Genomic DNA, 16,939 nt, shown 5'->3' on the forward strand with positions numbered 1-16,939 from the left:
TGTGAGCTGACACACAAGTATCTGGTCACGTAGTAATGCCCAGGGTTCTAACATTTTAGAGTCATTACCAGCAGATCTCTTGTGGGATTGTTCACAACAGGGGTCTGTTTTATAACAGGGGCGCTACCAACAAAGTGTTGGCAGGGAATGAGTTACAGGAAATAACTATAACAACAATAACTTGCATTTATACAGCACCTTTAACAAAGTAAAATGTCCCAAGACGCTTCACAGGAGCACAATCAAACAAAATTTGACACCGTGCCACATAAAGCAATATTATGACAGGTGACCAAAAGTTTGGTCAAAGAGGTAGGTTTTAAGGAGCGTCTTAAAGGAGGCAGAGAAGTTTAGGGAGGGAATTCCAGTACTTAGGACCGAGGCAGCTGAAGGCACGGCCGCCAATGGTGGGGCGATGGAAATCGGAGATGCGCAAGAAGCCAGCATCGGAGGAGTGTAGAAACTCGAGGAGCTGGAGAACGTTACAGAGATAGGGTGGGACGAGGCTATACAGGGATTTGAACAGAAGGATGAGAATTTTAAATTTAAGGCGTTGCCGGACCGGGAGCCAGTGTAGGTCAGTGAGCACAGGGGGTGATGGGTGAACGGGACTTGGTGCGAGTTAAGATACGGGCAGCAGAGTTTTGGATGAGCTGAAGTTTATGGAGGATGTGTGTACTGGGCACAAGATATTTAATATAGACACTGACTACACTTCATTGGCTGTAAAGTCCTTTGGGGTGTCCCGAGGTTGTGAAAGGTGCTATATGAATGCAAGTGTTTCTTCCTTTTAGATGGGCAACTGTATAATAAACTGTCTCCTTCCATTTATCATAGAATCTTACAAAAGGAGGCCATTTGGCCCATTGTGTGCCAGCTCTTGGAAAGTAGACCCTCTCCTGCTCTTTCCCCTTAAGCCCAAAAAATCCTTAGACTCTATACAGAAAATGACATTTATTAATTGCCCTGCCGTGAATTTCCCCACCGCCTTGAACTTATCTGAGTTGAACTTTCTCCAACTAATTTCCCAATGTTGTGGATGTATTTGAGAATTTAAAGCCCACCGCCTTTAAGAATATTTGTCGCCGTCGAAATTTTTGCCTTCGCCTTTAAGAGGCAGCGCTTCGCGGAGCGGGCTGGGCCGAGCGGGGAGGTCGCGGATGGCGGTGTCCGCCCGCCTGTTGGGCCGCGTCTGTGTGAGTCCCCGGCCCCAAATACTGAGACTCAACCGGGGCCGCGGGGCGGGAGATGCGGGCCGCCTGCGGTTTGGTCTCCCGGTCACTGGGGGGAAGGGACAGGGACTCTCATATTTGGAGAGGGAGAGGGACCCTCATATTGGCGGTGGGACAGGGGGCCTCATACTGGGGGGAGGGGACAGGGGGCCTCATACTGGGGGGAGGGGACAGGGGGCCTCATACTGGGGGGAGGGGACAGGGGGCCTCATACTGGGGGGAGGGGACAGGGGGCCTCATACTGGGGGGAGGGGACAGGGACCCCCATACTGGGGCAGGGGACAGGGACCCCCATAGTGAGGGGAGGGGACAGGGACCCTCATTCGGGGGAAGGGGACAGGGGCCCTTGCACTGGGGAGGGGGCAGGTTCAGGGGGTCTTGTACTGGGGGGAGGGGCAGGGACAGGGGCTCTTGTACTGGGGGGAGGGGCAGGGACAGGGGCTCTTGTACTGGGGGGAGGGGCAGGGACAGGGGCTCTTGTACTGGGGGGAGGGGCAGGGACAGGGGCTCTTGTACTGGGGGGAGGGGCAGGGACAGGGGCTCTTGTACTGGGGGGAGGGGCAGGGACAGGGGCTCTTGTACTGGGGGGAGGGGCAGGGACAGGGGCTCTTGTACTGGGGGGAGGGGCAGGGACAGGGGCTCTTGTACTGGGGGGAGGGGCAGGGACAGGGGCTCTTGTACTGGGGGGAGGGGCAGGGACAGGGGCTCTTGTACTGGGGGGAGGGGCAGGGACAGGGGCCCTTGTACTGGGGAAGAGGCAGGGACTGCGACCACATGTTCTGAGGGAAGCAGAGGTGACAATGACTCCCTTGAATGGGAGGAAGGAAATGGACCCCTTTACAGGAGCAGGGGAGCCAGAGACAGGGGCGAAGGGTCAGGGGCCACCTTTCACTAAGGGGTCAGGGACCAAGACCCTGGGAGAAGGGACAGGAACTCCTATACTAGGGAGAGGAACCCTCCCTGTACTGGGGTGGAATGGGTTGGCCAAGAACAGACCTCTGCTGAAGGCAGGGCACGAAAGCCCTCCCTCTGCAACGGGGCAGAGCCCCTCCCACAGCTTTGCACCAGGAAGTGGTATAGGAGCTTCCCACCCAAAACTCCCCACAGGAGCAGTAACTACTGTGCCCATTCCTAGTCTCAATCATAGCAATGGTACTGACCCACTGGTGAAACCGGAGCCTTGACTGACAACTAACCTTAGACAAGGATTGGCATCCAACACAACTTGCATTTATATAGTGCCTTTAACGTAGGATAATGTGACACACCAATATATCTCACACTGTGCTAATACAGCCCTGGGTCTCACAGTTTGTTAAAATACAAATGGGGCTCCTTTGCATTAGCTGCTCAAACAACCTTCGGAGGAATACTTTTCTGCTGTTGAGTTACTCTCTATAAACACTCCTTTCAGATCGATCTTATCAACCGAGAACAAGCACCATGAAAATCTGCCTGAGCAGGTGGCATTGGGAACCGAAAAATACATACCTGGGGCTATGACTTGAAATGGAGGTGTTTCTTTTAATATAGTGTTTTGGAGTGGGGATTGAAGCAGTTGAGAGTGTTCACACCCACCTCCCCTGAGGTGGGGGATGTTTGATTTTTCCTGTTTTGTCACTGTAAGCAGCTGTATGGACTTCTACTTCTTCTGGGTCCCGACTGAAACCATTGCAACTAGGATTGCTGCATTGTTAGCAGTTTGGCAGTGTGCTCCTCTGGCCATTAGGCACTCAACTGAGATTACTACATTTTATCGCACAGAGGTACATTAGTGCACCGTGAGACCCATTGGTGCATTAGTGCACCGTGAGACCCATTGGTGCATTAGTGCAGCGTGAGACCCATTGGTGCATTAGTGCAGCGTGAGACCCATTGGTGCATTAGTGCACTGTGAGACCCATTGGTTCACTGTGGGACCCATTGGTGCATTAGTGCAGCGTGAGACCCATTGGTGCATTAGTGCAGCGTGAGACCCATTGGTGCATTAGTGCAGCGTGAGACCCATTGGTGCATTAGTGCAGCGTGAGACCCATTGGTGCATTAGTGCAGCGTGAGACCCATTGGTGTATTGGTGCACCGTGAGACGTATTGGTGCACCGTGAGACCCATTGGTGTATTGGTGCACCGTGAGACCCATTGGTATATTGGTGCACCGTGAGACCCATTGGTGTATTGGTGCACCGTGAGACCCATTGGTGTATTGGTGCACCGTGAGACCCATTGGTATATTGGTGCACCGTGAGACCCATTGGTGCATTGGTGCACCGTGAGACCCATTGGTGCATTGGTGCACCGTGAGACCCATTGGTGCATTGGTGCACCGTGAGACCCATTGGTGCATTGGTGCACCGTGAGACCCATTGGTGCATTGGTGCACCGTGAGACCCATTGGTATATTGGTGCACCGTGAGACCCATTGGTGCATTAGTGCACCGTGAGACCCATTGGTGTATTGGTGCACTGTGAGACCCATTGGTGCATTGGTGCACCGTGAGACCCATTGGTGCATTAGTGCACCGTGAGACCCATTGGTATATTGGTGCACTGTGTGACCCATTGGTGTATTGGTGCACTGTGTGACCCATTGGTGTATTGGTGCACTGTGTGACCCATTGGTGCACAGCTGCACTGTGATACCCACTCGTGTATTAGTGCCGCAGAGTGGCTGGCGCAAGTTTGCAAGGTGAGATTTTGATCTCTATCATGCACAACAAGCTTGTGTCTGGCCATCTGAGCACCGATCAGGATCCTTCACTGTTCTGGATGCAAATGCCAGCTGTAAAGTTCAGTATCAGTCAAGCCTCCAGTCCCTCCTGCGGGTAAGCACTTGGCCTCCACCCATCTCCCCCCGCCCCAATGATCCTATGGCTCAGTCTGGGATCTTGTTGTGAGGGAAACTGCATCGTAAATCCAAGCACAAGCCCGTCCTGGTGTGTGAGGACCCCAGAGTGCTGCCCTACTTTGACTAGGAACCCTTTACATCGGAGTTGCATTGTCCCCTATTGCTGGATTCTGCCTGTTTGTTACTGCAGTGATCTGTCCTAATTATTCCTGTCATGTTTTCAGAGGCGATATTATTCAGCACACACCACTCCTCCCTCGCATTCCCTTAAAGGTGTAAAGAGTCCAGCAGCTTCCAGAAAACTTCAGCCTCAAAATGTTCAGGTACAGTGTGACACATTTGTATAGGGCTCGATGTGTAAAAGAAATACAGGACACTGTGCTCTACGGGCTGTTCCCCGGGACACACACCAAGACAGATATCAACTCCGGCTGGAAGACAATCAACTCGGTGAAGGAGGCCCTTTGGTCCGCCCGAAACCTGCTGGTCTTCCAGCTGACGGAGCTGTCCACAACCGTGTGTTGCCGACTGGCACACCCGTAGGTCCAGGAGTACGTGCTGCGGGACGCACTGAAGCGAGGTGCGGCCTATGCAAAGGCTCTATGGGGAAAGGCCACCCCACTTTGTATTGTACACCATGAATCATAAGAAATGTGCTGAGCTTGAATTGTAATATTGGGATCATATTGTGTATGATCTGTATTGTATTGGTTTGAACTGTATTGGTTTGGAATTGTGATGTTTACATTGAACTGTGTGTATCTTTAAATTCTATGAAATAAAGTATATTTTGAAATTTAAAAAAAGTAAAAGCAACACCTCTGAGCACTTAACAAGGCTACAAGGGAATACTGAGCAGGATAAAGGAGTATACGTAGGAGAAGGAGACTGAAGGCTGGGTCCAAGATCAGGGCTTTTGAAGTCAGGAGGGGAAGCAGTGAGGTTTTGGGAGAGCATTCCTGAGGGAGTATAGTGATTAAAAGAATGGCCTCAGATGGGGCGGAGGGAGGGGAGCAATGAGCAGTTATTGCAAGTCAGAGCGCGGAGATTTTGGGTAAGTGTCTGATTGGAGAGGGTAGCTCAGGTAGGGTGAGGTAAGACTACAGAGGGATTGGAAGACTTCCTGGTGTGTATGGATCTGCTCACTGAATAACCCCCTGAGCCATCAGAGGATTGTATGTGCAAGGATTTTAAAAACCCACCATGTGCATGAAACTAATTTGCCATAAAATACTGAATCATAGCGTCATACAGTGCAGAAGGAGGCCATTCGGCCCATCACGCCTGTGCTGGCTCTTTCAAAGAGCTATCCAATTAGTCCCACTCCCCTGCTCTTTTCCCCATAGCCCTGCACACTTTTCCTTTTCAAGTATATATCCAATTCCCTTTTGAAAGTCACTAGTGAATCTGCTTCCACCACTGCATCTCACAGGTAAGTGAAACATTATACCACTGTGAGGGGTATAATCATAGAAAGTTACGGCACAGAAGGAGGCCATTCGGCCCATCATGTCCATGCCGGCTGCAAAAGAGCTATCCAGCTTAATCCCGACTTCCAGCACTTGGTCTGTAGCCCTGTAGGTCACGGCACTTCAAGTGCACATCCAAGTACTTTTTAAATGAGTTGAGGGTTTCTGCCTCTACCACCCTTTCAGGCAGTGAGTTCCAGACCCCCACCACCCTCTGGGTGAAAAATTTTCTCCTCAGCTCCCCTCTAATCCTTCTACCAATTACTTTAAATGTTTCACTTACCTGTGTGTCTAAATACTCGTGACGCTTACGTTAGTACTGCTGGTCAGAGGTGCTTATGTATGTTTATTGTAAAGTAATTTTGTCCCTAGGTTCATGTTCCTTTTTCATTAAGTTGCAGTGTGAGGCCATAATTGCAAATCAGATGCTCAGGGTTCTGCCTGTGTGTTGTACCATTCCCATGGAGTCAGAGAGGAGCTGAGCTGAACAGAAACGGTGCAAGTGAGGTTAAACTGCCACCTTATTCTAACAATGCTGAGTGCTTTTTTCCCTTCCCAGACCAGTAAGCTTCGCAATGGACTGGTGATCGCCGCACTGGAGAATTACAGTCCAGTGTCCAAAGTGGGCATCTTTGTGAATGCCGGGAGTAGATATGAAGATGCTGGCAACCTGGGCATCACACATTGCCTCAGGGTGGCATCCAACCTGGTGAGTATCGTCTTTACAATAATAATAGGTGGGTGTGAGAAATTTCAGGCTACGTCCACTTGGACTGTAAAAAGCTCCCAGTACAGTTGGAGATGTTGCCTTTCCCAAGTTGAGATGTGGCAGGAATTAGCACCGCGTGCTTGTATAACAGCAGCGCCAAGTGCCAGTGCTGGGAGCGAATTGAGGTGATGAGTTAAGAGTATCACACACGTAAGCTCGTGTGGAGCAAAAACACCAGCATGAACCAGTTGGGCCGAATGGCCTGTTCCTGTGCTGTAGGTTCTATGTAGTGTTATTAGCACAACAAAGTGGCTTGTGTGACTTACTTTGCTGTAGTGTACTGGTACTGATGCTTTAAATAAGGCTGGTCACAGCCCCAGAGGTGAATGGGGCACCCTGCTATCCTGCAGGTTGTAACACTTTTTTTCCCTAATGGTACTCACAGAATAAAGCTGCCCTTCACTCCATAGTTTTGCCATTTCTTGACTGGTCCTGAGTGGGATATCTCGTGATTATTTATCATCATCCACCTCACCTCCTTAAAGCTGTCATTCTAGGGAGCAGGATGGCGCACTGAGCTAGCACACAACACCAAGTTGAAGGGTGTCGTTAATACAAAGGAAGAATGCGACAAAATACAAGAACACATTAATAAACTTGCAGAATGGGCATATAATTGGAAAATGAATTTCAATATAGGTAAGAGTGAGGTGGGTGCATTTTGGTAGGAAGAATAAGGAGGCCACGTACTGCTTGGGACAATAAGAGTCTAAATGGGATAGAGAAGCAAAAGGATCTGGGGGGACAGATACACAAATCACTAAAAGTAGCGACACAGGTTAATAAGGCTATAAAAAAAGCAAACCAAGCACTGGGGTTCATTTCTGGAGGAATAAAATTGAAAGGCAGAGAAGTTATGTTAAACTTGTACAGAACCTTGGTTAGACCACACTTGGAGTACTATGAACAGTTCTGGTCTCCACATTATAAAAAGGATATAGAGGCATTGGAGAAGGTGCAAAAAAGGTTCACAAGGATGATTCCAGAACTGTGAGAATACACTTAACAGGAAAGACTGAACAAACTGGTGCTCTTTTCTCTAGAAAAGAGAAAGCTGAGGGGTGACTTAATAGAGGCCTTTATGATAATGAAATGGTTTGATAGGTTGATGTAGAGAAAATGTTTCCACTTGCGGGGGAGTCCTAATCTAGAGGTCATAAATATAAAATATATAATAAATCCAATAGGGAATTCAGGAGAAATTATTTACCCAAAGAGTGGTAAGGATGTGGAACTCACTGCCACAAGGAGTAGTTGAGGCAAATAGCATAGATGCATTTAAGGGGAAGCTAGATAAACTCATGAGGGAGAAAGGAATTGCAGGATATGCTGATAGGATGAGATGAAGTGAAGTAGGAGGAGGCTGGTGTGGAGCATAAACACTGGCATATACCAGTTGGGCCGAATGGCCTGTTTCTGTGCTTTAGACTCAATGTAACTGCCCTTAAAGATGTCATTCTAGGGCACAGGATGGTGCACTGAGGAACACAAATTTTTTAAAAGGCAGTAAAAACCAACAGATGTTTTTTAGAAAAAAAGTCCATGTGTAAATAATCCAAGTTTACCGAGTCTTGTATCACACCTCAGTCCTGTCATCCCATCTACACCCTGGAGAATTATCACTGGGCTTCACTCCAAGGCCTGTACATCCTTCCTATGGTGGGGCGCCCAGAACTGAACACAATACTCCAAATGAGGTGCAATAGTACTTCTGTGACCTGTAGGGTGCATATGTAATCCGTGAACTTTAACCCCCCCAAGTACATCATCAGATACCAAGGCAACCGGATACAAACCTCACTGGGGGCGATCACTTTTCATGCTTGTTGTTAGACTGTGCCGTTGACTGAAGAATTATATCCTTTTACAGACCTCCAGGGGAGCCAGTTCATTCAAGTTGACTCGTGCTGTCGAAGCTGTTGGTGGAAACTTACGGTAATCATTTCTCTTTTCTAAGCTGTGCTTTGATGCATATTGAAATGAACCATTGGGCTCACCCCATAGCTCAGTTGGTAGATGCGCTGTGTGCTGTGTTGTTAAGCCATACAGACCAGAAAGTCTCTGGGTTGAGCCCTGGCCTGTGCTGATTTCGCTGATCTCGAGCGCGGGAGCTCCAGTGGAGGTGCTGCAATGACCTCAGTGTCCCTTGGCTCGGGCAGGGACGAGAAATCAACCAGGGTCCTTATTCCTAATTCCCACCCAGCGACGTCGGGCGAAGCCTCTCACTGCCAAATAGCCTGCCAACACTTACAGTCTACGTGAAGAATGGGCCACTTGTGCTACCAGAGGGCTGCTGCCTCCAGTGGATTCATGACCTAGAATTAGGAGAAAAAAGAAATGAGCAGTTAGTGACTGGTGCTATGAAAATCCAGGAGTTCCAAAGGCACGGTGATGGGGGAATGATTGAACAGGCTAATATTTGGGGCACTTTTCAGATTTTTTACACTAGCATAATTAGAGTCTCTGTTGTGTGTTTTTTCAGCGTGACTTCAACAAGGGACTGTATGATGTACAGCGTGGAATGCCTGCGTGATTATATGTGAGTACAGTTTCCTAGCCAGAAAAAAATACAAAAGAATTGTGCCGGAATGTTGCAGAGAGCAGGTAGCACACCGGCCTACGGTGACATGTTGCCACTTCCTCCGTCCCAGTAAAGGCCAGGGTTTAAATTCGGATCAGACAGAGGTGCAGGAGTGTCCCGTCTCCTGAAGAGGCGTCCGTTTGAGGTCTGTGGGTTGCAACATCATTCTTTCAGTCAGTGACCTGGTATTATTGGGCTGCTTGTAGACAACAACAACAACTTGCATTTATATAGCGCCTTTAACTTGGTAAAACGTCCCAAGGCGCCTCACAGGAGCGATTATCAAACAAAATTTGACACCAAGCCACGTAAAGAGATACCAGGACAGGTGAGGTCAAAGAGGTAGGTTTTAAGGAGCAACTTAAAGGAGGAGAGAGGGGGAGAGATTTAGGGGGGGAATTCCAGAGCTTAGGGCCTAGGCAGCTGAAGGCACGGCCGCCAATGGTGGATCGATTAAAATCGAGGATGCGGAAGAGGAGGAGCGCAGAGATCTTGGAGGGTTGTAGGACTGGAGGAGGTTACAGAGATAGGGAGTGGCCAGGCCATGGAAGGATTTGAACACAAGGATGAGAGGGACCACAGGGATGATGGGTGAACGGGACTTGGTGCGAGTTAGGACACGGGCAGCAGAGTTTTAGATGAGCACAAGCTTTAGAGGGTGGGAGGCCAGCCAGGAGAGGATTAGAATAGTCGAGTCTAGGGGCCAGTTTAGGATTTCAGGCCCCAGCTCTCCCGTATACAGCTGCAACACCCCAGCTCTGGCTTTCCGTAAAGAACCATCGCGGTCCGAGGGCATTTATCCTTGCAGCGCTCACACTACCTCTAAGCTGCAAACTTCAGAATCAGGGACATTTACTTTACTGTATGTAGTGTCATGAAATGAATTTCAATTTTTTGGACTTCATTTTTTTGTGCCTTTAATAAGTTTAATGCCTTGTAATGCAGTTCTATATAAAGTGTAGCTTATAAAAATAAGCAAGCCTTTATTTATCAATATAGGAACATTAGGTCACTTAGCCCCTCGAGCCTGTTGCATCATTCAATTAGGTCATGGCTGATCTGTACTTCAACTCCATTTGCCCACCATTAGCTCCATAATCCCTTGATACCCTTACCTAACAAAAATCTATCGATCTCAATCTTGAAAATTTCAATTGTCCCCCAGCATCCAGAGCCTTTTGGAGGAGAGAGTTCCAGATTTCCACTACCCTTTGTGTGACAAAGAGCTTCCTGATTCCACTCCTAAATGGCCCAGCTCTAATTTAAAATTATGCCCCCTTGTTCTGGATTCCCCCACCGGAGGAAATAGTTTCTCTCTCTCTACCCGGCCTAATTTACACCTCAATTAGATCACCTCACCTTTTTAAACTCAAAGAAATACAAGCCAAATTTATGCAAACTGTCCTCATAATTTAACCCTTTAAGCCATGGTATTATTCTGGTGAATCAGCGCTGTACCACTTACAAGGCCAGTATATCATTCCTGAGGTGCGGTGCCCAGAACTGAACCCGGTTCTCCAGATGGGGTCTGACCAAGGCTCTGGACAACTGAAGCATCACTTCCTCTCCTTTGTATTCCCACCCCCTTGAGATAAAGGCCAACATTCCATTAGCCTTTTTGATTACTTTTTGTACCTGTGCAGTAGCTTTTAATGATTTGTGTACGTAAACACCCAAATCCTTTTGGTCTAAAGTTCCTAGTCTCTCACCATTAAGGAAATATTCCAGTTTGTCTTTGTGTCTGTTAATCTTGATTTCCCCCTCACTGAGCATCTCTCTATTGCCCGTGTATCTCACAAGCTCTTAGTATTGCCTCTTTCAGTAGTTTCCCTCGCAGAACGTCTTAATTCCTCCTCACACTCTGGATCCCCCATTCCGTGTATATTTGTCATTCTTGGGCTATTCTTCACATGTGAGCCGAGACAATGAGTGTCGAAGGTATTTGGCTATGGAAGGCATCACAGCTAAGCCCCATCTCGTTCATACCCAATATCCACATACACCCGTGGCTCAGTGGGTAGCACTCTCTCCTCTGAATCAGAAGGTTTTGAGTTCAAGTCCCACTCCAGAGACTTGAGCACATAAACTAGACTAACAGTCCAGTGCAGTGTTGAGGGAGTGCTGCACTGTCAGAGGTGCCATCTTTTAAATGAGACGTATCAGGTAGATGTAGAAGATCCCATGGCACTATTCAAAGAAGAGCAGAGGAGTTCTCCCCGGTGTCCTGGCCAATTATCATCCCTCAACCAACATCACTAAAAACAGATTATCTGGTCATGATCACATGGCTGTTTGTGGGATCTTGCTGTGTGCAAATTGGCTGCCGCGTTTCCTACATTACAACAGTGACTACACTTCAAAAGTACTTCATTGGCTGTAAAACTCTTTGGAATGTCCTGATGTTGTGAACGGCATGCAGGTTCTTTCTTTACTAGCAATTTCCAGTAGAGGTCACTGGATAGCAATCAATAGTTGGAAATCTGGCTAATCCCTTCTTTATCCTGAGGTGCTACGGCCAATAGTAGCACATCTACAGGCACTGCACATAGACCTCTAGTCTGTGCGGCTTAGTGCTGCATTAGGCAGTGCCTTTATCCACTAGACCTTGGGGGATCGTGGCAGTGCTGTCTAGGGAACCATGCTGTGTTATTTTGTGAAGGCCAGAACTTGCATTGATTAAAAACCTCCAGCCTTCACAGCCCCGCAGAACTAATGTTGCGTTTCTACTTTCATCTTTCAGTGACGATATGCTGGAGTACCTCGCCAGTGTAGTGATAGCACCAGAGTTCAGGCCCTGGGAGATAGCCAGCACCAGCGATCGACTAAAAGTAGAGAAAGAAATAGCGTACCATCAACCACAGATAAGTGAGTCAAAGTGGTTGGGGAGGGAGCCGCACCATTTTTATTTGTAAAGATGTCGGTAGTGAAAATGGGTGGGGGGGAAAGTGGGTTAGACACCAACCTTTCACCTTTAGATGCTGGGCTCAAGGTTAGCGGTTGTGGGAAATAGAAAAATATCACAGTAATGTAGTACAGGGTGCTCTTGAGATTGGGAATGAGGCATGTTATTGGGGCAGAGTAGTGGAAGCTTTACTCTGCATCTAACCGCACTGCACTTGATCTTGGAGTGCTTGGTGCCGATGCCAGGTGCCTGAAATGGAAACCACTCCATTCCCCATCAGCAACATCCCTCACCTTGCTAAAGATTCACAGTGAACAGAAGTGGGTGCGTTCAGAGCTCACGGACTATCACGGTGAGGTGGACTATCATGACTGCAGTTTCTCACATACTGATCTCAGCTAGACTGCCTGGGCAGATTGCCTGAGCTGATCTCGACAGCTTCTCGTGCCGCTGGGACTGAGTGAGAGAAGGGCTGACCAACATCACACCACTCCTTGGCTCCACACTTCAAATGCTTTAAAGCCTTACACCGTACACCACCCTAATGCAGCAGATTTTACGTGTAAGTAGGATGTCTGTAATAGCTCACCCAAAGGGTACGTGGACTGCGTGGTGTGCTGCTGGACTGTACAGACAAGCAGGTCCCAGGTTTGTGGTGAGTCTCTGCATTCCTCCAATTCTGGCCTCTTGGGCTTCATCGCTCCACCATTGGCGGCCATGCCTTCAGCTGTCTAGGCCCTAAGGTCTGGAATTCCCTCCCTAAACCCCTCCGCCTCTCTCTCCTCCTTTAAGACGCTCCTTAAAACCTACCTCTTTGGCCAAGTTTTTGGTCACCTGTCCTAATATCTCCTTATGTGGCTCGGTGTCAAATTTTGTTTAATAATCGCTCCTTTGAAGCGCCTTGGGCGTTTTACTGTTAGAGGCGCTATATAAATGCAAGTTGTTGTTGAGACGGCTGATCTGAACCAGGGCAGCAGCTGGGACATTGCCATGGCCTCAGTGTCCCTTGGACTAGGGAGGAGGAAAACTGGGCCAGGATCCCCACTGCTGATTCCTATCTAGTGACACGTGCTGGAAGGCGTGCATGTGTAGACCTCGAGCTCGTCTGTGATACCCTCCCCAGTCGAATATCCTGCCAAAACTCACCTGTAGGTTCACAGAGAAAGAATGGCTACGTGAGCAAGACATGAGACCCTCGTGGAGCTGTACTGGCAGCAAGTCAGTGCCTTGAGGCAGAGGCGAAAATAAAAGCGGACACCTTAGATAGAATGATACAGCACAGATGGAGGCCATTCAGCCCATCGTGCCTGTACTGGCTCTTCGAAAGAGCTATGCAATTCGTCCCACTCCCCTGCTCTGTCCCCGTAGCCCTGCAATTTTTTTTCTCTTCAAGTATATTTCCAATTCCCTAGTTAGCTGTGGGTTTCTAGTGGGAGGAGTTGGGGGTTAGGCCCCGCTCTGTAAAGCTGATGTGAGCTTTGCTTGTTTGAGTTTGCCGATTGCGATGGTTTGTTTTTAAAAATCGTGTGAATTCTCTTGGCAGGAGTAATGGAAAACCTGCACGCGGTCGCTTATCGCAATACACTCTGCAACCGGCTCTACTGCCCCGACTTCATGCTGGGTCAGTTCACCTGTGAACAGGTGAGCCCAAGAAAGCAATCCTCTGCTGCAGCTCGAAGCTGGAACTCTCCACTCCCTCCAGCCTTTGTCAGTCCTTGAAATAACGTTACTTCATATTATGGGACGGTATGGATGGACCAGCTGGTGTTTTCCTGCCCGTCAATTTCGTATGTTCATCCCATGTGTTTCTCTCAGATTTTATTTATGGATTTCACAAGGAATTCAGTCATTGTTTTATGCCTGTTCTTTGTTGCCCAATTTTTGTCATATTGGAGTTTTAGTCTGAAAGGGAAATGTTAAATTTATCCCCATATTTTCATTCCTTTTCAGGAATTATTTTTTAAATTTATGGTTGAAAACATGTCATTGTTTCCTTTCTCATACACAAGAAAGGACAACAGAAATGTTGAGGAATGATAAACGGGCTTGAATTGCAGGAGAGGCTTTATTCCAGCGGTTTTATCCTCCGACCTTTGTTCCAGAAGTTACACCATTGACCATTGCTGTTTTGGTTTTAGAAATTATTAAAATTTTCCTCTTGTCTCTTTATATTTGTAGCGAAATTTAGTCCGAGCTGTAGTCATGATAATTTTCGTCAATTATTTCCCTCTTTGTTTGTACCCTCCTCCTACAATCTGTATGTGGACAAATGTAAGGAGTCGTACAACACCAGGTTATAGTCCAACAGCTTTATTTGAAATCACGAGCTTTCGGAGCTTTCCTCCTTCGTCAGGTGAGACTCACCTGACGAAGGAGCAAAGCTCCGAAAGCTTGTGATTTCAAATAAAGCTGTTGGACTATAACCTGGCGTTGTACGACTCCTTACATTTCTACAATCTGTAGGCTTCTGAAACACCTACTCACTATTTCCTGTTTTGTTTCCTCTCTCTTACTGTTTTCAACCCTGCACTGTGCAGCTACCGCGTCTCAGTATTTAACAAATGTCGATTGTATCCGTCTGTGTCCCGTGCTTTTGGAATCCCATCCTCCCCGCCGCTACCATCGGTACATTTCCGATGCTGGAGTGGGCAGCCTAAGCCTCCTGAATGGCAGGGTACAAGGGACGAGCGTTCCGACTTTGGGTCTGAATTCAGCTCGCCTGAAAGTGGCTTTTTAAGGATTCCTGGATTGGTTCCGCTCTCCAAAGTCAAAGTTCAGTCGATCAGAAAAATTGCACTTAAACTGCTGACTGATGGGGATTCAGTCTAACTACTCACCTGCCCAGTCTGACTGGTCTACAATTACACTGGGATTAATTGCTGCTGTTTGGTTAGATCTGTGACATTTATAAATGTGTGTGAATTTAATGTTTGTATATTTTACATCCTTTCTGTAGCTTCATGAATACGTCAAGAAGCGTTTCTGTGTCGGAGGGATGGCATTGGTAGGAATAGGTAAGAGTTAGTTTAGAAGAATGAGAGGTGATCTCATTGAAACATATAAGATTCTGAGGGGGCTTCACAGGGTAGACGCTAAGAGGTTGTTTCCCCTGGCTGGAGAATCTATAACTAGGGGGCTTAGTCTCAGGATAAGAGGCCGGCCATTTAAGACCGAGATGAGGAGAAAATTCTTCACTTAGAGTGTTGTGAATCTTTGGAATTCTCTACCCCAGAGCGCTGTGGATGCTCAGTCATTGAGTATATTCAAGGCTGAGATCGATAGATTTTTGGACTCTAAGGGAAAGTGGAGTTGAGGTCGAAGATCAGCCATGATCTTATTGAATGGTGGAGCAGGCTCGAGGGGCCGTATGGCCTACTCCTGCTCCTATTTCTTATGTTCTGAAGTAAGTGTACACAGCAAAAGCAAAATGGAGGGATTGCTTTTAGCATAGTGGTGTAGACGCAAGCCTTTCCACCATCTACAAGGCACAAGTCAGGAGTGTGATGGAATACTCTCCACTTGCCTGGATGAGTGCAGCTCCAACAACACTCAAGAAGCTCGACACCATCCAGGACAAAGCAGCCCGCTTGATTGACACCCCATCCACCACCCTAAACATTCACTCCCTTCACCACCGGCGCACCGTGGCTGCAGTGAGTACCATCCACAGGATGCACTGCAGCAACTCGCCAAAGCTTCTTCGACAGCACCTCCCAAACCCGCGGCCTCTACCACCTAGAAGGACAAGAGCAGCAGGCAAATGGGAACAACACCACCTGCACGTTCCCCTCCAAGTCACACACCATCCCGACTTGGAAATGTATCATCATTCCTTCATCATTGCTGGGTCAAAATCCTGGAACTCCTTTCCTAACAGCACTATGGGAGAACATTCACCACATGGACTGCAGCGGTTCCAGAAGGCGGCTCACCACCACCTTCTCAAGGGCAATTAGGGATGGGCAATAAATGCCGGCCTCGCCAGCGACGCCCACATCCCATGAATGAATAAAAAAAGAACATGGTGCTACTAGGTTACCGAGTGCTGCAGATATTTAGGGACTGAATTTCCAAGGGGATTCTCCAATTGTCCTGCGTAACTTTAGCGGAATGTCCATGGTAACCCTGGGTAACCACCAAAGTTACAGAGGACAATCAGGAGAATCCACATGGAAATTCAACCCCTTAGAGTTAATAGGTGTGAGGGACTCGGGAAGATTTAGCAAGAGAGCACTAGATTCCTAATCTGAAGAACCAGGCTTGCTGGCTGGTTTTACCTGGCGTTTAGACACGCTGACCCTATTAATGAGTTCCACTAGACAGACCACCTCATTGCCTAACAGGAGCGTTCCATCATAGAATGCTACAGCACAGAAGAAGGCGATTTGGCCCATCGTGCCTATGCCGGCTCTTTGAAAGAGCTATCCAATTAGTCCCACTCCCCTGCTCTTTCCCCAAAGCCCTGCAAATTTTTTCCTTTTTAAGTATTTATCCAATTCCCTTTTGAAAGTTATTATTGAATCTGCTTCCACCGCCCTTTCAGGCAGCGCATTCCAGATCATAGCAACTCGCTGCGTAAAAAAAATTCTCCTCATCTCCCCTCTGGTTCCTTTGCCAATTACTTAAATCTGTGTCCTCTGGTTACCGAACTTTCTGCCAGTGGAAACCGTTTCTCTTTATTTACTCTATCATGCTTGGGGAACGCCGCTATTAAATTTCCCCTTAACCTTCTCTGCTCTAAGGAGAACAACCCCAGCTTCTCCAGTCTCTCTGCGTAACTTTCATTGAAGGGGAATTAGCAGTGAGGTCTCTTCCACCCTAAAGGTGTTGAGTGATGGCCAGTGACACTGACCAAAGCACTTCCATCCCTCGCCTCGATGAGAACAAAACCATTTGTCAAAACAAAATCTATAAGCGTTCTACAGGAAGTACCACTTCAGCACAGCCTCTGTCCTTCAAAAGCAGTTCCTCCTGTGAAGTGCTGCGATGTGATACGGTGCTGTATAAATGCAAGTGCAGTAAAGCCCCGATCATCTGCCAGAATTTTCTTGGGAGTCAGCGGAAACTGGGGCCATCATTTTGCACAATCAAGCGACCGAGGGTTTTCATTGGTTTTTGCAGATTCTGGATCCTCCGGAGGT

General features: G+C 47.9%; 1 protein-coding gene across 2 annotated transcripts in view; it reads left to right on the top strand.

The window, feature by feature from the left end:
• The first annotated feature begins 582 nt into the window (after nt 1-582).
• The window catches only part of LOC137305703 (cytochrome b-c1 complex subunit 2, mitochondrial-like), a 29,711-nt gene continuing 13,354 nt past the window's right edge, over nt 583-16,939 (top strand). The window contains exons 1-8 of one of the 2 annotated variants that reach the window (XM_067974619.1): nt 583-1,196; nt 4,302-4,400; nt 6,106-6,255; nt 8,186-8,250; nt 8,798-8,854; nt 11,637-11,761; nt 13,342-13,439; nt 14,755-14,812. In XM_067974619.1, coding sequence (XP_067830720.1) covers nt 1,161-1,196; nt 4,302-4,400; nt 6,106-6,255; nt 8,186-8,250; nt 8,798-8,854; nt 11,637-11,761; nt 13,342-13,439; nt 14,755-14,812 — 688 coding nt within the window. In that variant the 5' untranslated portion in view covers nt 583-1,160. The remainder of the gene's footprint in view (nt 1,197-4,301; nt 4,401-6,105; nt 6,256-8,185; nt 8,251-8,797; nt 8,855-11,636; nt 11,762-13,341; nt 13,440-14,754; nt 14,813-16,939) is intronic. The other variant, XM_067974618.1, reaches the window with a different exon arrangement.

The sequence above is a fragment of the Heptranchias perlo genome, chromosome 40, assembly GCF_035084215.1.
Source record: "Heptranchias perlo isolate sHepPer1 chromosome 40, sHepPer1.hap1, whole genome shotgun sequence".
Taxonomy (NCBI): domain Eukaryota; kingdom Metazoa; phylum Chordata; class Chondrichthyes; order Hexanchiformes; family Hexanchidae; genus Heptranchias; species Heptranchias perlo.